This window comes from Chrysoperla carnea, chromosome 1, assembly GCF_905475395.1.
Source record: "Chrysoperla carnea chromosome 1, inChrCarn1.1, whole genome shotgun sequence".
Classification (NCBI taxonomy): Eukaryota; Metazoa; Arthropoda; class Insecta; order Neuroptera; family Chrysopidae; genus Chrysoperla; species Chrysoperla carnea.
In genome coordinates, this window is record NC_058337.1 from 139,096,143 (window position 1) to 139,118,157 (window position 22,015).

Genomic DNA, 22,015 nt, shown 5'->3' on the forward strand with positions numbered 1-22,015 from the left:
ATTTCACACGTGTCAGCAATTTTCAAGAATATGTTAATTTGACCTTGAAAAATATGATATCATCATCTTGTAACAAGTTCAAACTTGTTTGAAATAATGTTACATGTGTCAAAACACGTGACCGGATGCTAATATTTTTTTATGATTAAGCAATGTAATATGACACTTGAAATTTACATAATAAAAATACATGTTCAAACTTGTTTGAATGGACTTTGATCTTAAAATAATTTTACACGTGTCAGCAATTTTCAAGAATATGTTAATTTGACCTTGAAAAATATGATATCATCATCTTGTTACAAGTTCAAACTTGTTTGAAATAATTTTACATGTGTCAAAACACGTGACCGGATGTTAATATTTTTTTTTATTGAATTAGCAATGTAATATGACACTTGAAATTTACATAATAAAAATACATGTTCAAACTTGTTTGAATGGACTTTGATCTTAAAATAATTTTACACGTGTCAGCAATTTTCAAGAATATGTTAATTTGACCTTGAAAAATATGATATCATCATCTTGTTACAAGTTCAAACTTGTTTGAAATAATTTTACATGTGTCAAAACACGTGACCGGATGTTAATATTTTTTTTTTTATGATTAAGCAATGTAATATGACACTTGAAATTTACATAATAAAAATACATGTTCAAACTTGTTTGAATGGACTTTGATCTTAAAATAATTTTACACGTGTCAGCTATTCTCAAAAATATGTTGAAATAGATTTGACCTTGAAAAATATGATATCATCATCCTGTTACAAGTTCAAACTTGTTTGAATAAAAATACATGTTCAAACTTGTTTGAACATGTTTAAACTTGTTTGAATCGCATTAGATCTTAAAATAATTTTACGCATGTTAGATAATAATTTCTGCTGGTGGGGGGGATTTTTGGAGTGGTGGTAATCATATAAAAAAGGCGCTCGACATTACGGTAACATCAGTTTTCATTAAATATTCATAATATTAATCAAAATGAATAGAGCAGAATTAAAATTATTAGATAGTTGTTTAGTGCGACCATGCATAAAAATGGACGACTTGCCACTGAAAAAAAAATTAAAAATACTAAAAATGGAGCGGATTCTAACGATACATGGGCCATCAATAAAAGTTTTACTGGATATAAGCCTAGATGGTACAGAAAACGAGGGAGTTTTTCTACCATCTAGGTTTGCAGTGTTGACGGACAACATGATTAAATTATTTAACACAAAACCGGGGTATTTGAGGTTGGAGGAGAAAATTGGAAGAAGTCACCAACTGAGACTGCGCCTATTCGAAGACGATGGTGATGATGATGATGATGATGATGACTATGTTCAAGAACATCAAAATTTTTAACAAATCATTCCTATATTGAATTTTATTACTGCAAGATATATATATTTTATTGTTATTGTTATAAAAAAATTGTAAAGTTTATGTTTTTGATATTTAAAAAAAAAAAAATAATACTAAATAAATTATGGATATTTTTGTAAAAAATGGCGTTTATTTTAATTCATTACAATTATGGGGTACAATGTCGCTACAAAATCATATTGATCTGTTTCAAAATTCGGAGATGATTTACCCAGAATATTTTAATGTGAGTATTGTTTGATAAGATCTGTTTAGAAAATTGTAGCCAAATATTTTTATAGATGGAATTTTATCAACTTATGGAGGCATGTCGTTGGAGTATACCTACAAAGTTAATCGACACATTACGGTATTCTTATTTAGAAGTTGATGATTGCTTTCATATTGCTGCATTCATAGTAAGAAATTGTTTGGATGCAATCTTATTTGTAAATTATGCGAAAAAGTTCAACTACTTTAAAAGAGATTTCAATCAGTTTGAAATATTACTAAATGAATGTTGTGATGATCTTACTCATGGAAGTAACTTGAGAAAAAATTGGGGTACATACGATATTCGCCGAAAACAATGGATTGGTGATAGTGCTAGACATGATGAGAGAATGTTTTTATGGTATGAACAAATAGATCCTAAAATTCTCTGTAGAATGCTATACCAACAAATGGATGGTGGAAATATACCGAAATGGTTCGAGCCATGGATATGTGCTACAAATTGTAATGAAATTGACAGATGTGATTGTGGAAGAAATAGTGATGATCATGATTGTATATAGAAATAAAAACATGAATGTAATTGTCTATGATAAGTTTTTTTTAAAAATGTGTTTGTATTTACAATAAAAAACACCTATAATTTAATTAATCATTGTTTTGTTTTATCTATGAAATGACCTCACCACCTTATTTTCAGGTTATAAATACACCTTGTTTGTGATAATTATATTCGCACCATCAAGTAATTTTGAGTAATAAACATGAATCAAAAAACATTTGTATTACAACAATATTTTTATATTGTTTTGTGTTAGTTAAAAATTGCTTCAATAAAATTTCATGAACCTAGTCTAATATATATTCATATTTAAAAATACATTTCCTTTTTTAAAACACAAATATGTTCACAAAAGCGGTCCACTATGACAAAATTTTTTTTGTTACAAGTATGTTCACAAAAACTTTCCACTATAAAAGGAGACTTTTTTTATCAATATATGAATCATGTAAAGAGTCGAACCCTAACCACCTGACTTTAACGTTAGATCCATGTTTAGCTAAGACCTTTTCCACTAAATAAATGTTTGGATCGTGAACTTTTTGTAATTCTTCAGCATAGAAACCACCCTTTATATCTTCGTTGTTGTAATCCTTCAATAAATATGTTCTTGGGTTTGTAAGTTTCACCTCGTGAATGGTGAATATTTCTGGTAACTACTCCGATTTTATAAGTTTTTGTTAAAAACTACTCCGATTTTATAAGTTTTTTAACAAAATTGATTTGATAACTGCTTTAATACTCTGATTTTTTCAATTTTTTTAATAAAATTGTTTTTATATCTGCTTTAATACTCTGATTTCTCAGTTCATATCTGGTTCATATCCAAATCTAACGGGACAGGAGAAAGAGAATTCTCAAGAATATGTTGAAATAGATAACATCTAACCTTGAAAAATATTGTAATTTGACACTTTAAATATACATGATAAAATTCAAGACACGTGACCGGATGTTTTTTTTTTTTTTTATGTTGAAATAGATAACATCTAACCTTGAAAAATATGATATCATCATCCTGTTACAAGTTCAAACTTGTTTTAATCGACTTAAAATAATTTTACACGTGACCGGATGCTAATATTTTTTTATGATTAAGCAATGTAATATGACACTTGAACGTGTTAGATAATAATTTGCAAATCTGAATTCCAAGAAAAGAATATTATGAGTCAGCAATTTTCAAGAATATGTTGAAATAGATTTGACCTTGAAAAATATAATATCATCATCTTGTAACAAGTTCAAACTTGTTTGAAATAATTTTATATGTGTCAAAACACGTGATCGGATATTAATATTTTTTTATGATTAAGCAATGTAATATGACACTTGAAATTTACATAATAAAAATACATGTTCAAACTTGTTTGAATGGACTTTGATCTTAAAATAATTTTACACGTGTCAGCTATTTTCAAAAATATGTTGAAATAGATTTGACCTTGAAAAATATGATATCATCATCCTGTTACAAGTTCAAACTTGTTTGAATAAAAATACATGTTCAAACTTGTTTGAACATGTTTAAACTTGTTTGAATCGCATTAGATCTTAAAATAATTTTACACGTGTTATGAGATTAGAATAAAGGTTTTATTTAATAAAAATCTTATAAATATTTTTTTTTTTTTTTTTTTTTTTTTTTTTTTTTTTTAATGATTAAAATTTACATTTTAAAAAAAATTTACAGAAAAAAATTATTATTATGAATCTGAAAAAACACACCAAGTATTGGTGACACTACAGTTCAATAAATTCATCAAATCCATTCCTATAACGACCTGCATTCATAGAGAAATTTTTCATTATTACAACAAATCCATTTGGTGAACTCCAACAATGTCGATATAAATCATGAAATTTTTGAAAATTCATATCAGAGCCAACATGATTGTAGAATATGTGTTTTAGATTCATTTCATCCGTTTTGAATAGCACCAAGCAATTAACATTGCCCCTTATGTTATGCTTTAGAACACGTGCGTAGCTCTGACATAGGTAGAAACAATCAATTTTTCGATGACGATCCATACTAAAGTATTCTCTACTTCTCTGTTGTGAATGACAGCTCACATCATCAAAAATGAAAAGACTTTTTTTTATCGAGCTTCATTCAGACTAGGAATTTCACTAGTATCACTAAGTGGAAAAATAGCCAACCCCTTCCACTAATTTTAAAGTCTCTTCTAGTAATTGATATTTCGGTTAGTAAACAGATTTACTGTAAACATAAATGTTTTCAAAGTGTAAACCATTTTCATCTTAAATTAAATTCAACATAACATTGGTTTTACCACAACCACTAGGGCCACATATTATTGTTCATAGTGAATCTGAAAATAGACGACCATGATATGTTTGTGTGTCTGTATTTTCTGGTAATAAACACCCAGAGCGGGTTGTTGTTTATGAAAATGCAATGTAACTAAGACTAAAATTTCAATACAACCCAGAGCACTTTACGATACAGATCTACATGCGTATGCTAAACAATTTAAAATTCCGTATTTTTGTAGTGTTTTTATGTGTGACACCCTACCTAAAAGATCATATAAATATGAAACAGGAATTATCAACCATGATGTATCCAAAAATAGTGTTGCACACTGTACGGTATATAAAAAGTATAAACTGCAAGCTTTGGTAACTTAAGAATTTCTAACACAATCCTGAATAAATTCTTTCTCAAGATGATTTTTTGCATGATTGCAGTTTATAAATGTATTTTGTTTTAATATAAAATTATAATTTTTTTAAATAAAATTTTTTTATCTAATCTATAGTACAAGTTGATTTATTATATTCAATATAAAGAGCATATTATATGGGTTGATTGATGATGCTTGTTAGATTTGAAAATCAGACCTCTTTCTAAACAGGTCTGTATCTAAACAGGTCTCTTTCTAAACAGGTCTGTATCTAAACAGGTCTCTTTCTAAACAGGTCTCTTTCTAAACAGGTCTCTTTCTAAACAGGTCTGTTTCGAAACAGGTCTCTTTCTAACAGGTCTGTTTCTAAACAGGTCTCTTTCTAAACAGGTCTGTTTCTAAACAGGTCTCTTTCTAAACAGGTCTGTTTCTAAACAGGTCTGTTTCTAAACAGGTCTCTTTCTAAACAGGTCTGTATCTAAACAGGTCTCTTTCTAAACAGGTCTCTTTCTAAACAGGTATGTTTCTAAACAGGTCTCTTTCTAAACAGGTCTGTTTCTAAACAGGTCTCTTTCTAAACAGGTCTGTATCTAAACAGATACAGGTCTGTTTCTAAACAGGTCAAAACCAGTATTAAACATGTTAAAACCAGTATTAAACAGGTTAAAACCAGTATTAAACAGGTTAAAACCAGTATTAAACAGATACAGACCAGTATTAAACAGGTTGAAACCAGTATTAAACAGGTCAAAACCAGTATTAAACAGGTCAAAACCAGTATTAAACAGGTTAAAACCAGTATTAAACAGATACAGACCAGTATTAAACAGGTCAAAACCAGTATTAAACAGGTTAAAACCAGTATTAAACAGGTCAAAACCAGTATTAAACAGGTTAAAACCAGTATTAAACAGATACAGACCAGTATTAAACAGGTCAAAACCAGTATTAAACAGATACAGACCAGTATTAAACAGATACAGACCAGTATTAAACAGCTACAGACCAGTATTAAACAGATACAGACCAGTATTAAACAGGTTTTCACCGATTTTACTCCGACTTTCGCCGATTTTACTCCGGTTTTACTCCAGTTTTCACCGATTTTGCTCCGACTTTCGCCGATTTTACTCCGGTTTTACTCCGGCTTTCACCGATTTTACTCCGACTTTCGCCGATTTTACTCCGGTTTTCACCGATTTTGCTCCGACTTTCGCCGATTTTACTCCGGCTTTCACCGATTTTACTCCGACTTTCGCCGATTTTACTCTGGTTTTACTCCAGTTTTCACCGATTTTGCTCCGACTTTCGCCGATTTTACTCCGGTTTTACTCCGGCTTTCACCGATTTTACTCCGGCTTTTTAATTTTTGATAAAGTTATTATAAACTTGTTATTTAATTATATTTGTTTTCCTCAAGTAATGGATTATAGATAGTATTTCTCTTCTGATGTTTGTAGAATGTAGTCTTCTTAATTTATCAATTATTATATTACGATCACTATTGGAATCAATTTTTTTTTTTTCATAAGTTTTCAATACTAGGTTGAAAAAAACTGTTTAATACTGGTTTTGACCTGTTTAATACTGGTTTTGACCTGTTTAGAAACAGACCTGTTTAGAAAGAGACCTGTTTAGATACAGACCTGCTTAGAAAGAGACCTGTTTAGAAAGAGACCTGTTTAGAAAGAGACCTGTTTAGTAAGAGACCTGTTTAGATACAGACCTGTTTAGAAAGAGACCTGTTTAGAAACAGACCTGCTTAGAAAGAGACCTGTTTAGAAAGAGACCTGTTTAGAAAGAGACCTGTTTAGATACAGACCTGTTTAGAAAGAGACCTGTTTAGAAAGAGACCTGTTTAGAAACAGACCTGTTTAGAAAGAGACCTGTTTAGAAAGAGACCTGTTTAGAAAGAGACCTGTTTAGATACAGACCTGTTTAGAAAGAGACCTGTTTAGAAAGAGACCTGTTTAGAAACAGACCTGTTTAGAAAGAGACCTGTTTAGAAAGAGACCTGTTTAGAAAGAGACCTGTTTAGAAAGAGACCTGTTTAGATACAGACCTGTTTAGAAAGAGACCTGTTTAGAAACAGACCTGTTTAGAAAGAGACCTGTTTAGAAACAGACCTGTTTAGAAAGAGACCTGTTTAGAAACAGACCTGTTTAGAAAGAGACCTGTTTAGAAAGAGACCTGTTTAGAAACAGACCTGTTTAGAAAGAGACCTGTTTAGAAACAGACCTGTTTAGAAAGAGACCTGTTTAGAAACAGACCTGTTTAGAAAGAGACCTGTTTAGAAAGAGACCTGTTTAGAAACAGACCTGTTTAGAAAGAGACCTGTATATTTATTGAAGGATAACAGCAACGAAGATATAAAGGGTGGTTTCTAAGCCGAAGAATTACAAAAAGTTCACGATCCAAACATTTATTTAGTGGAAAAGGTCTTAGCTAAACGTGGATCCAAAGTTAAAGTCCGGTGGTTAGTGTTCGACTCTTTACACAATTCATATATTGATAAAAAAAGTCTCCTTTTATAGTGGAACGTTTTTGCGAACATACTTGTAACAAACAAAAATTTGTTATAGTGGACCGCTTTTGTGAACATATTTGTGTTTTATAAAAAAAAAAAAATAAAGAATATCACATTGTAAAAATATTATTTTTATTGTAAGTTTCTTATTTAAAAAAACAGTGTTGTATTATAATAATATTAAAAAAAAAAAAAAATATATATTTATAAATTATCGAAAATACATTAAAAAAAATATATATATTTATAAATTATCGAAAATACATTATAATTATTATTCTGAAAAGTATAAAAACAGAGTTGTATTATAATAATATTTAAAAAATATATATTTATAAATTATCGAAAATACATTATAATTATTATTCTGAAAAGTGTCCATTGTCATCATCATCATCTTTCTTCATAAGATAATTTTCAATTATTTCTTTCACTTGAACATAGTCGGATAACTCGTCTGATGTAAATACACTGTAGTAAGATTGTTCAAAAATGGATAGTCCTACAATTCCATCTGTTTGTCCAGAGTGGATATTTTTTAAAATCCAGTTCCAAATTTGTTTGTCTTCATCGTCTGACGATGGGGAAAATTTCACTTCTAAGTCCATTTGTTCTACCTTATCAATAAGGTAGTTTAAAGTTTCCGGTCGACCACATTTAATTGCCATATTAACTAATGTTTTAAAATACTTTGTTAACACATTGTTTAAAGTACTTAAACTACAATTATCTTTAATCATATTAACAATACAGTTGTTATCACTATTATGATTACCAAAGTCTTGCATTTTGTATGTTTAAACTAACACTAAATTGTTTTCTACAATAATTCTACCTAACTATCAGTTTTTTGACACCCCCACCACTACTCTATCAATTGTTCATGCGCACTACTATATCAATTGTTTGTACACCTATCACAATACCGAACCACTTTGAGGATCATCACAACAACAACAGCAGGACACATTTCTGAAACAACAGCAAAAATTAGCTAAATATTAAAAACATAAAATATAAAATACTTACACTCAACAAATAATGCTATAGTGGCCCCATGGTTTTGTTTCACATGAATTGTGAGTAATGTATCGTTTTTGGTCAAATGGTGATAAGCCCACTTTCTGCTGTTTGATGGTATGTAAGCGGTGTCGCTTGGATTGGATGCTTTGCTGAACACGGTAAAAGTTACGGTTCTCAAGCAAACACCGCTTATAGTCCTCAAAAGTAAGTTTTCGGATAGCTGACTTCTTGAGACCCTTGGATCGTTTAGTCTCTTTTTTATTTTGCACCCGAATAGCATACATTTTGCTACGTAATCCGACAAATTCTAGCATAACATCACCATTATTTTCATCGGACATTAAACCCTTGACTTTCTTATTACGTAGTGGCATACCATAGATGTTGTCGGGTGCATAGTCAGCCGTATCAAAACGATTAATATCCTGTTTCATGACCTCATAGACGTCAGTATTTCTCACGCTATAAATTAGACTATCGGTGTCTGTGTATAATAACCTGACATTTGTGGGGTTGTACCGTTGGTACATGTAGTTGTAGTGGAAGTCATACACAAACGTTTTCGATATGTCTAAAATTGTGAAGCCTATGTAGATGGGTTTGTTGAAACGTATCTGTGATTTTTTCATTTCAACAATACTGACGTCATTGTCGAGCACCATCATACTGTGAAAATTGGGTTTGGCAATTAATTTCTTCACACCATGTTTTCCATCCCAATTTTTTCGTATGTACACAACCCGATGTTTCCTCACATTCTCCATGGTTTTACCGAAGATGGCATTAATCATGAGTTTGAATAATGCTTTTTCAAACTCATTTGAGGCGTTCTTGCGCATCTCGGTATTGAAATCAATATATGGTTTCAACCATGCAGATTGATCGAATTGTAACACACGGTGGTATTTTGTTACCTTAACACCGAGTTGTGTATACAGTTTTAAATTCCTGTAGTGCAGGACATAGTTGGTCTTATTGTAAAGGGTTGACAGAAGATATTTTTGTTTTGATCCAGGTGGTTTCGTTGTCTCCGGACATGGCGGTAAATCGCTAAAGTTATCATGTAGATGTTGGGGTATTTCAAGGTCTACTTCTAAAATGTACCCGACCGGTGAATCATCTGCAACATCCTCGATGTTTGGTGTGTCGACCCACTTAAAATTTCCTGTTGGTAGGTATCCACACATTGCTGCACCATATAGGTTCACCACATCGTAATACATAAGGTAGACATCTTCTTGAGTTTTATCATACCCCTCTTCCATGTACTTATTGTTTGCCTTAGCATAGCGATTAGAACATTGACTTACACCGCCTCTGATTCCTTTCTCGATAAACAACAAGTCATCAATATCCGTGAACAATTCCAATTTGATATTGGTGTATTTCAACATGGCGCTCCACGTGTAGCCAGGAAGTGTGTAATAGTGACTAGGATCGAGACTATAGCTATGAATACAAGTGTTACGGAAATTTTCAAAAATATCCGCAAGTAGTAACACATCAGTTTTCATATACAGGTCTGAATAATCACCTAGTGTATGTAAATTGAATGTGTTCCATACCTGTATCGCATGGTTATAATCCTCATCCGTTATGTGTTCATCTGTTAACACACTGTAGAACGCCTCCTTTGGTGGTAATTTTGTCTCTTGGAGACGTCCCCAGCTACTCATGTATTCATATGGAAATACACCTTTTCTCGTTAGCAATTGAAATTGTTCATCATTACTGACCTATAAAAAATTAAAAAACAAATTACAACCCTGTATTAAAAATTAATTATATTTTATCATTTACCTCTTTATGTAAAATGGATTTTTTATCATTATCTAAATATGAGGCCAGATTTTCCAACTTGTCTGCGAGAAATCGGAAGGAATCAATGAATCTTAATTGAATGTCCGAGACGTGCTTTGTGAAACTGATGTACTTTTCTTTGTTGATGGGCAACACATCAACTTGACCGTCGATTTCCGTCAGCAGAGCTTCAATAATAAAATGCGAATCGTATCCACTTAAGTTGTGCATCACAACAGGTATCACCCTTGAATCTTGATAATGCAGATTACAAAATTGGTGTGCTGCTCCACGGTAGATACCTAAAATAGATTAATATAAAATTAGATGAAATTAAAAAATAATAAATAACCTGCATTACCTGTGCGATGTGAATGGTCGCGAACACGTATGGAATTGGATACGAAATCTTTACCACAAATGTGACACTTCTCTGCTGACATAAAATCCAGTTCTTGTTCGACGGTGAGCGGATACATTGGTTTAACGTGTTTTATTTTTTGCTCTAATGAGTACGCTACTTGTTCCAGTTCATGAACAAACCACTTGACACAATCAGCACCACGGTATGCCTTATAAAACGATTGGTTGGGATCATGGGTACAATGAACATAGTAACCTACACTGTAGGGTACATGTTTTTGAATATTTTTTGTATAAGACCCATGATCCATTTCCATGTCTTCATGATGTTGTGGTACCAATAACGCCTCAAAGTCAGCGTACACCATATACTCAACACGTTCCTTGCTGTTGAAATCTTTGAACTCAACGAACCGCTCATCATCAGTTTCAGGCATTCGTACCCGCACTGCTTCTTTCTCACCACAATTTACTGAATGCTGTTGGAGTTTGACTTCTGTAGCAAAATAGTTGAGACATCGATCACATAAATAAATTTTATGTCTATTACTCTTTACACCCGATCGACTCAACTTTGCTAAATTTTTTATCCAGCAAAAGTGGTGACTGTTCCCATTCTCCACAGCCAATAGATGAATTTTCTGCCCCGCAGTGTTCGAACTAACGCGTACAGGGAAAATTTCCAAACCATGTAGAAACGTATCTTTGTAGCCGTACACGTTAATCGATAAATGCGGGTTCATCTTTTCAAATTTAATAATTTGATCTAGAGACATGGGAAACTTTAATCCATCAAATTTTAAATAATGACTATAGTGCGGGTACTTATTTATACGTTGAGGATGCTTTTCAACCGGGTAAAGTGCTGACATTATCGACCATAAAAAGCAATGTTGGTCATCATTCTGGACATTAATCACAGCTTTTCTACATTTAATTGCAGATGGTAGTTCGCAAAATGTTCCAGCTGTGATCGGAGAGTACTTATTCATGTGGACTCGAATATTTATGATCATGTCAAGAGCCCAACCGCTATCGCGTTCCTGGAATTCTTCCAATTTTTTTAGCAAATAGTTTTTGACATGATCATTGTACCACTCCTGCATGTCCGTAGTCAGATACATTTCCTTGGCCGGCGTTATAAAAGTTTTCAAATCCTCCTCTTTGGTGATGGGCTTAATGAAATTACCCGTGAACATAATATACACCTGAAATAAAATTCAAGATCTCATTAGACTATTTAAATTATAAATCTTAAATTTTATTTACCTTGAGGGGATGCTTCACTAGCTCACGCCGAACGTGTCTTCTAAACATTGGAAATGCCCGGTTGAAAAATATATTTGGATCTTTATAATCCAAATTTGTAATCATACCAGTCTTCACCCTGCCCTGATGGTGGGTTTCAATTGTCTCCCAGATTAGATGTCGATTTTGTTTTTTGGTGACACCACCACCTTGTTTAACTAAATCTAATCGCAGTCGGTGAAGTTGCCGCTGGTATGATTTACAAAGTCCAATATTAGCTTCAAGACGCAGAGGATTTTCTTTCTTTAACATCAACATCTTTTTGAATAAGCGGATGTTCTGCTTATTAAGTATCATCCATCGCTCAGCTTCCTCCACCGTCTTGATGAGCCTCAACGCTCTCTCCACTTTCTTCATCATATCAGTGCTACCACCTTGAGGTACCACGTTTAGTGTCTGCATAACATTTTGTTCGTAGGTGTCCATCTTTCAAAAAAATTATATTTAAGTTTCACAATAATATTTAAAAAATTTTACACTTACCGTTATATTTTCAAATACTAAGCAAAATATACGTTACCGAACGTTCAACACTAAAGTTAACTTACAACTGAGTAATATTTGTTTTTTGTATAAAATATATAGACTAAGTTTAGAATAATAAATATACCAAAAACAAAAAAAAATAATAATAATAATAATAATAATAATAATAATAATAATAAAAATAACGTAAAAAATATATGCGGAAAAAACTAACTGAAGCAAAGGTGAATTTCAAAAGAGATACTTCAACAGCTACGTACATCACTTTTTATAGCATTATCCCCACCACTAAAAAAGTTGTAATTTGATATTTTTATAATCGTAAAACAAACTAATTATTTTTTCTTGGAATTCAGACAAGTTTAAACATGTTCAAACAAGTTTGAACATGTTCAAACAAGTTTGAACATGTTCAAACAAGTTTGAACTTGTAGCAGGATGATGATATCATATTTTTCAAGGTCAAATCTATTTCAACATATTGTTGAGAATAGCTGACACGTGTAAAATTATTTTAAGATCAAAGTCCATTCAAACAAGTTTGAACATGTATTTTTATAATGTAAATTTCAAGTGTCATATTACATTGCTTAATCATAAAAAAAAAAAAAAAAAAAAAAAATATTAACATCCGGTCACGTGTTTTGACACATGTAAAATTATTTCAAACAAGTTTGAACTTGTTACAAGATGATGATATCATATTTTTCAAGGTCAAATTAACATATTCTTGAAAATTGCTGACACGTGTGAAATTATTTTAAGATCAAAGTCCATTCAAACAAGTTTGAACATGTATTTTTATTATGTAAATTTCAAGTGTCATATTACAATGCTGACTCAATAAAAAAAAAAAAATATTAACATCCGGTCACGTATCTTGAATTTTATCATGTATATTTAAAGTGTCAAATTACAATATTTTTCAAGGTCAAATTAACATATTCTTGAAAATTGCTAACTAATGTCAACGTCCCGCCCCCCGTTCACTCCCCGTCAAGCACCACTATTGGTCAAAGCCAATGACGTCATCAATGCTTAGGCAGCCATTATTCTCCTCCACCACACCTCCCCGACGCCATCTTCATTTACTATTGGCCAATGTCGAGGTTTCCAACATTCACCTAGGTTTGCCCTTACGTCCCGCCCCCTGTTCACTCTCCGCCACTATTGGTCAAAGCCAATGACGTCATCAATGCTTAGGCAGCCATTCCTTCCCCCACCACACCTCCCGACGCCATCTTGATTTTTACAGCGCTACTATTGGTCAATGATGTCCCCCCTCCAACTTCGCATTCAACCGAGGTTTGCCCTTTTTGGAAAAGTGTACCATTCTTTGGGGTTGAAAGTGGGCTCGATTATCTAACGTCCAATTCCCGCCCCCTTTAAGCCCCACTTCCAAGAAACACACTCCTGTCAACCACGCCCATCACTATTGGTCAAGCCCCGTTTATGTCATTCCTCACCCCCACCACACCTCCCAACGCCATCTTGATTTTTACAGCGCTACTATTGGTCAATGACGTCATCTATCCCCTCCAACTTCGCATTCAACCGAGGTTTCCAACATTCACCTAGGTTTGCCCTTTTTTGAAAAGTGTACCATTCTTTTGGGCCAGGAGTGACCTGACTCTTCTACTGATACAGACCAGTTTTAAACAGGTTAAAACCAGTATTAAACAGATACAGACCAGTATTAAACAGGTCAAAACCAGTATTAAACAGATACAGACCAGTATTAAACAGGTCAATACCAGTATTAAACAGATACAGACCAGTATTAAACAGGTTAAAACCAGTATTAAACAGATACAGACCAGTATTAAACAGGTCAAAACCAGTATTAAACAGATACAGATCAGTATTAAACAGGTCAAAACCAGTATTAAACAGGTTAAAACCAGTATTAAACAGATACAGACCAGTATTAAACAGGTCAAAACCAGTATTAAACAGATACAGACCAGTATTAAACAGGACAAAACCAGTATTAAACAGGTCAAAACCAGTATTAAACAGATACAGACCTGTATTAAACAGATACAGACCAGTATTAAACAGGTCAAAACCAGTATTAAACAGATACAGACCAGTATTAAACAGGACAAAACCAGTATTAAACAGGTCAAAACCAGTATTAAACAGTTTTTTTCAACCTAGTATTGAAAACTTATGAAAAAAAAAAAATATTGATTCCAATAGTGATCGTAATATATTAATTGATAAATTAAGAAGGCTACATTCTACAAACATCGGAAGAGAAATACTATCTATAATCCATTACTTGAGGAAAACAAATATAATTAATTAACAAGTTTATAATAACTTTATCAAAAATTAAAAAGCCGGAGTAAAATCGGTGAAAGCCGGAGTAAAACCAGAGTAAAATCGGCGAAAGTCGGAGTAAAATCGGTGAAAGCCGGAGTAAAACCGGAGTAAAATCGACGAAAGTCGGAGCAAAATCGGTGAAAACCGGAGTAAAATCGGCGAAAGTCGGAGTAAAATCGGTGAAAGCCGGAGTAAAACCGGAGTAAAATCAGCGAAAGTCGGAGTAAAATCGGTGAAAGCCGGAGTAAAACCGGAGTAAAATCGACGAAAGTCGGAGCAAAATCGGTGAAAACCGGAGTAAATTCGGCGAAAGTCGGAGCAAAATCGGTGAAAACCTGTTTAATACTGGTCTGTAGCTGTTTAATACTGGTTTTGACCTGTTTAATACTGGTCTGTTTAGAAAGAGGTCTGGTTTTTAAATCTAACAAGCATCATCAATCAACCCATATAATATGCTCTTTATATTGAATATAATAAATGAACTTGTACTATAGATTAGATAAAAATATTTTATTTTAAAAAATTATAATTTTATATTAAAACAAAATACATAATCATCTAATTTTTTAATATTAATTTATATGATCTTTTAGGTAGGGTGTCACACATAAAAACACTACAAAAATACGGAATTTTAAATTGTTTAGCATACGCATGTAGATCTGTATCGTAAAGTGCTCTGGGTTGTATTGAAATTTTAGTCTTAGTTACATTGCATTTTCATAAACAACAACCCGCTCTGAGTGTTTATTCCCAGAAAATACAGACACACAAACATATCATGGTCCTCTATTTTCAGATTCACTACGAACAATAATATGTGGCCCTAGTGGTTGTGGTAAAACCAATGTTATGTTGAATTTAATTTAAGATGAAAATGGTTTACACTTTGAAAACATTTATGTGTACAGTAAATCTGTTTACTAACCGAAATATCAATTACTAGAAGAGACTTTAAAATTAGTGGAAGGAGTTGGCTATTTTTCCACTTAGTGATACTAGTGAAATTCCTAGTCTGAATGAAGCTCGATAAAAAAGTCTTTTCATTTTTGATGATGTGAGCTGTCATTCACAACAGAGAAGTAGAGAATACTTTAGTATGGGTCGTCATCGAAAAATTGATTGTTTCTACCTATGTCAGAGCTACGCATGTGTTCCAAAGCATAACATAAGGGACAATGTTAATTGCTTGGTGTTATTCAAAACGGACGAAATGAATCTAAAACACATATTCTACGATCATGTTGGCTCTGATATGAATTTTCAAAAATTTCATGATTTATATCGACATTGTTGGAGTTCACCAAATGGATTTGTTGTAGAAGAGTCAGGTCACTCCTGGCGCAAAAGAATGGTACACTTTTCAAAAAAGGGCAAACCTAGGTGAATGTTGGAAACCTCGGTTGAATGCGAAGTTGGAGGGGATAGATGACGTCATTGACCAATAGTAAATCAAGATGGCGTTGGGAGGTGTGGTGGGGCGTGGCTGACAGAGCGTTAGTGTGTTTCTTGGCGGAAGTGGGGCTTAAAGTGGTGGGCGCGGTTTTGGAAGTGGGGGTTAAAAGGGGGCGGGAATTGGACGTTAGATAATCGAGCCCACTTTCAACCCCAAAGTATGGTACACTTTTCCAAAAAGGGCAAACCTAGGTGAATGTTGGAAACCTCGGCATTGACCAATAGTAAATCAAGATGGCGTCGGGAGGTGTGGTGTTGGGGAATAATGGCTGCCTAAGCATTGATGACGTCATTGGCTTTGACCAATAGTAGCACTGTAAAAATCAAGATGGCGTCGGGAGGTGTGGTTGAATTGGTGGGGAGGAATGGCTGCCTAAGCATAAACGGGAAATTACCAGGTGACGTCATTGGCTTTGACCAATAGTGGTGCTTGACGGGGGGTGAACGGGGGGCGGGACGTTGACATTAGTCAGCAATTTTCAAGAATATGTTAATTTGACCTTGAAAAATATTGTAATTTGACACTTTAAATATACATGATAAAATTCAAGATACGTGACCGGATGTTAATATTTTTTTATGATTAAGCAATGTAATATGACACTTGAAATTTACATAATAAAAATACATGTTCAAACTTGTTTGAATGGACTTTGATCTTAAAATAATTTTACACGTGTCAGCTATTCTCAAGAATATGTTAATTTGACCTTGAAAAATATGATATCATCATCCTGTTACAAGTTCAAACTTGTTTGAATAAAAATACATGTTCAAACTTGTTTGAACATGTTTAAACTTGTTTGAATCGCATTAGATCTTAAAATAATTTTACACGTGTTATGAGATTAGAATAAAGGTTTTATTTAATAAAAATCTTATAAATATTTTTTTTTTATTTATTAATGATTAAAATTTACATTTTAAAAAAAATTTACAGAAAAAAATTATTATTATGAATCTGAAAAAACACACAAAGTATTGCTGACACTACAGTTCAATAAATTCATCAAATCCATTCCTATAACGACCTGCATTCATAGAGAAATTTTTCATTATTACAACAAATCCATTTGGTGAACTCCAACAATGTCGACATAAATCATGAAATTTTTGAAAATTCATATCAGAGCCAACATGATCGTAGAATATGTGTTTTAGATTCATTTCGTCTGTTTTGAATAACACCAAGCAATTAACATTGTCCCTTATGTTATGCTTTGGAACACGTGCGTAGCTCTGACATAGATAGAAACAATCAATTTTTCGATGACGGCCCATACTAAAGTATTCTCTAATTCTCTGTTGTGAATGACAGCTCACATCATCAAAAATGAAAAGACTTTTTTCTCGAGCTTCATTCGGACTAAGAATTTCACTAGTATCACTAAATGGAAAATATCCAACCCCTTCCACTAATTTTAAAGTCTCTTCTAGTAATTGATATTTCGGTTGGTAAAGAGATTTACTGTACACATAAATGTTTTCAAAGCGTAAACCGTTTTCATCATAAATTAAATTCAACATAACATTGGTTTTACCACAACCACTAGGGCCACATATTATTGTTCGTAGTGAATCTGAAAATAGAGGACCATGATATGTTTGTGTGTCTGTATTTTCTGGTATTAAATTTTCAACACTCAGAGCGGGTTGTTGTTTATGAAAACGCATTTTTAATGTAACTAAGACTAAAATTTCAATACAACCCATTTTATAAACATTTAAATATATGTGAACTTAATTGTTTAAATCATTTAGTAGTATGTCACATCAGAAGCAACAACACAAAGGAAGAGGTATTGTTAACACACTTATAAATAAATTACCGTTTGAGTTACACATACCAACTTATCAATATTGTGGACCTGGAACTAAGCTGGCAGAACGATTAGCGCGTGGTGATAAACCAAAAAACGCATTGGATCAGGCTTGTATGGTACATGATATAGCATATTCAAAAAGTAAAGACTTAAAGGAGCGTCATCTAGCAGATAAACAATTAGCTGAAGCCGCTTGGAAACGTGCCAAAGCATCTGATTCAACAATTGGTGAAAAAGCATCCGCTTTATTCGTTACAAGCGCCATGAAGGCAAAAACTTCACTTGGTATGGGATTAAAAAAGAAAAAGATGAAAAAGACAAAGAAAACTATAAACTTTACAGTATCAGTGCGAAAGGCACGAAATGCATTGAAAAAATCACAACCAACGGACTTAAAAGCAGCAGTAAAAATAGCAAAAGCAGCCGTGCGAGGTCAACGTATTAAAGCACCCACACGTGTAATACCAGTTCCAAAGTCTGGTGGTATACTTCCATTAATTCCAATATTCGCAGGACTCTCTGCTTTAGGTGCTTTGGCTGGCGGAGCGTCGGGTATTGCTAAAGCTGTTACAAATTATAAAAGTGCTCGTGATCAACTTAATGAGAGTCAAAGACACAACAAAACAATGGAAGCTATAGCAATGGGTAAAGGCTTGTATTTAAGACCGTACAACAAAGGCATGGGATTATATTTAGCAAAAAACTAATTGAAACGCTACCACGTAGAGCACTTTACGATACGGAGCTACGTGCGTATGCTAAACAATTTAAAATTCCGTATTTTCGTGGTGTTTTTATGCGTGACACCCTACCCAAAAGACCATATAAATATGAAACAGGAATTATCAACCATGATGTATCCAAAAATAGTGGTACACACTGGAGGGCATATAAAAAGTACAATCGAAGTGTCATCTATTATGATAGTTTTGGAAATTTGAGACCGCCAGTGTGTACCACTATTTTTGGATACATCATGGTTGATAATTCCTGTTTCATATTTATATGGTCTTTTGGGTAGGGTGTCACGCATAAAAACACCACGAAAATACGGAATTTTAAATTGTTTAGCATACGCACGTAGCTCCGTATCGTAAAGTGCTCTACGTGGTAGCGTTTCAATTAGTTTTTTGCTAAATATAATCCCATGCCTTTGTTGTACGGTCTTAAATACAAGCCTTTACCCATTGCTATAGCTTCCATTGTTTTGTTGTGTCTTTGACTCTCATTAAGTTGATCACGAGCACTTTTATAATTTGTAACAGCTTTAGCAATACCCGACGCTCCGCCAGCCAAAGCACCTAAAGCAGAGAGTCCTGCGAATATTGGAATTAATGGAAGTATACCACCAGACTTTGGAACTGGTATTACACGTGTGGGTGCTTTAATACGTTGACCTCGCACGGCTGCTTTTGCTATTTTTACTGCTGCTTTTAAGTCCGTTGGTTGTGATTTTTTCAATGCATTTCGTGCCTTTCGCACTGATACTGTAAAGTTTATAGTTTTCTTTGTCTTTTTCATCTTTTTCTTTTTTAATCCCATACCAAGTGAAGTTTTTGCCTTCATGGCGCTTGTAACGAATAAAGCGGATGCTTTTTCACCAATTGTTGAATCAGATGCTTTGGCACGTTTCCAAGCGGCTTCAGCTAATTGTTTATCTGCTAGATGACGCTCCTTTAAGTCTTTACTTTTTGAATATGCTATATCATGTACCATACAAGCCTGATCCAATGCGTTTTTTGGTTTATCACCACGCGCTAATCGTTCTGCCAGCTTAGTTCCAGGTCCACAATATTGATAAGTTGGTATGTGTAACTCAAACGGTAATTTATTTATAAGTGTGTTAACAATACCTCTTCCTTTGTGTTGTTGCTTCTGATGTGACATACTACTAAATGATTTAAACAATTAAGTTCACATATATTTAAATGTTTATAAAATGGGTTGTATTGAAATTTTAGTCTTAGTTACATTAAAAATGCGTTTTCATAAACAACAACCCGCTCTGAGTGTTGAAAATTTAATACCAGAAAATACAGACACACAAACATATCATGGTCCTCTATTTTCAGATTCACTACGAACAATAATATGTGGCCCTAGTGGTTGTGGTAAAACCAATGTTATGTTGAATTTAATTTATGATGAAAACGGTTTACGCTTTGAAAACATTTATGTGTACAGTAAATCTCTTTACCAACCGAAATATCAATTACTAGAAGAGACTTTAAAATTAGTGGAAGGGGTTGGATATTTTCCATTTAGTGATACTAGTGAAATTCTTAGTCCGAATGAAGCTCGAGAAAAAAGTCTTTTCATTTTTGATGATGTGAGCTGTCATTCACAACAGAGAATTAGAGAATACTTTAGTATGGGCCGTCATCGAAAAATTGATTGTTTCTATCTATGTCAGAGCTACGCACGTGTTCCAAAGCATAACATAAGGGACAATGTTAATTGCTTGGTGTTATTCAAAACAGACGAAATGAATCTAAAACACATATTCTACGATCATGTTGGCTCTGATATGAATTTTCAAAAATTTCATGATTTATGTCGACATTGTTGGAGTTCACCAAATGGATTTGTTGTAATAATGAAAAATTTCTCTATGAATGCAGGTCGTTATAGGAATGGATTTGATGAATTTATTGAACTGTAGTGTCAGCAATACTTTGTGTGTTTTTTCAGATTCATAATAATAATTTTTTTCTGTAAATTTTTTTTAAAATGTAAATTTTAATCATTAATAAATAAAAAAAAAATATTTATAAGATTTTTATTAAATAAAACCTTTATTCTAATCTCATAACACGTGTAAAATTATTTTAAGATCTAATGCGATTCAAACAAGTTTAAACATGTTCAAACAAGTTTGAACATGTATTTTTATTCAAACAAGTTTGAACTTGTAACAGGATGATGATATCATATTTTTCAAGGTCAAATTAACATATTCTTGAGAATAGCTGACACGTGTAAAATTATTTTAAGATCAAAGTCCATTCAAACAAGTTTGAACATGTATTTTTATTATGTAAATTTCAAGTGTCATATTACATTGCTTAATCATAAAAAAATATTAATATCCGGTCACGTGTTTTGACACATGTAAAATTATTTCAAACAAGTTTGAACTTGTTACAAGATGATGATATCATATTTTTCAAGGTCAAATTAACATATTCTTGAAAATTGCTGACACGTGTAAAATTATTTTAAGATCAAAGTCCATTCAAACAAGTTTGAACATGTATTTTTATTATGTAAATTTCAAGTGTCATATTACATTGCTTAATCATAAAAAAATATTAACATCCGGTCACGTATCTTGAATTTTATCATGTATATTTAAAGTGTCAAATTACAATATTTTTCAAGGTCAAATTAACATATTCTTGAAAATTGCTGACTAATGTCAACGTCCCGCCCCCCGTTCACCCCCCGTCAAGCACCACTATTGGTCAAAGCCAATGACGTCACCTGGTAATTTCCCGTTTATGCTTAGGCAGCCATTCCTCCCCACCAATTCAACCACACCTCCCGACGCCATCTTGATTTTTACAGTGCTACTATTGGTCAAAGCCAATGACGTCATCAATGCTTAGGCAGCCATTATTCCCCAACACCACACCTCCCGACGCCATCTTGATTTACTATTGGTCAATGCCGAGGTTTCCAACATTCACCTAGGTTTGCCCTTTTTGGAAAAGTGTACCATACTTTGGGGTTGAAAGTGGGCTCGATTATCTAACGTCCAATTCCCGCCCCCTTTTAACCCCCACTTCCAAAACCGCGCCCACCACTTTAAGCCCCACTTCCGCCAAGAAACACACTAACGCTCTGTCAGCCACGCCCCACCACACCTCCCAACGCCATCTTGATTTACTATTGGTCAATGACGTCATCTATCCCCTCCAACTTCGCATTCAACCGAGGTTTCCAACATTCACCTAGGTTTGCCCTTTTTTGAAAAGTGTACCATTCTTTTGCGCCAGGAGTGACCTGACTCTTCTACTCATATTTCCTGAATTACTTCCCTTGCTCTACTTGCTATTTGCCCAGTTAAAACTCTATACCTGTACTTTGTACAAAA

At 33.2% G+C, this 22,015-nt stretch overlaps 2 protein-coding genes across 2 annotated transcripts; one reads left to right on the forward strand and one right to left on the reverse strand.

The window, feature by feature from the left end:
- The first annotated feature begins 1,540 nt into the window (after positions 1 to 1,540).
- Positions 1,541 to 2,156, forward strand: LOC123296157. The gene is made up of 2 exons (XM_044877622.1): positions 1,541 to 1,606; positions 1,662 to 2,156. Exons 1-2 carry the CDS (start codon positions 1,541 to 1,543, stop codon positions 2,154 to 2,156), a joined length of 561 nt encoding a protein of 186 aa, XP_044733557.1.
- Positions 2,157 to 4,630: 2,474 nt separating this feature from the next.
- On the reverse strand, positions 4,631 to 11,262 carry LOC123296168. Its single transcript, XM_044877633.1, has 4 exons — positions 10,518 to 11,262; positions 10,157 to 10,458; positions 9,347 to 10,092; positions 4,631 to 4,643 (listed from the first exon to the last, which is right to left on the reverse strand). The coding sequence occupies exons 1-4, from the start codon at positions 11,260 to 11,262 to the stop codon at positions 4,631 to 4,633; spliced, it is 1,806 nt and encodes a 601-aa protein (XP_044733568.1).
- Positions 11,263 to 22,015: the final 10,753 nt, after the last annotated feature.

Coding starts and splice junctions, on each gene's coding strand:
- LOC123296168 (XM_044877633.1), bottom strand. CDS start 11,262: ATGAACCCGCATTTATCGATTAACGTGTACGGCTACAAAGATACGTTT. Junction 10,459..10,517: donor CGACCATTCACATCGCACAG/GTAATGCAGGTT, acceptor AATCTATTTTAG/GTATCTACCGTGGAGCAGCA. Junction 10,093..10,156: donor AATCCATTTTACATAAAGAG/GTAAATGATAAA, acceptor AATTTTTTATAG/GTCAGTAATGATGAACAATT.
- LOC123296157 (XM_044877622.1), top strand. CDS start 1,541: ATGTCGCTACAAAATCATATTGATCTGTTTCAAAATTCGGAGATGATT. Junction 1,607..1,661: donor TTTACCCAGAATATTTTAAT/GTGAGTATTGTT, acceptor ATATTTTTATAG/ATGGAATTTTATCAACTTAT.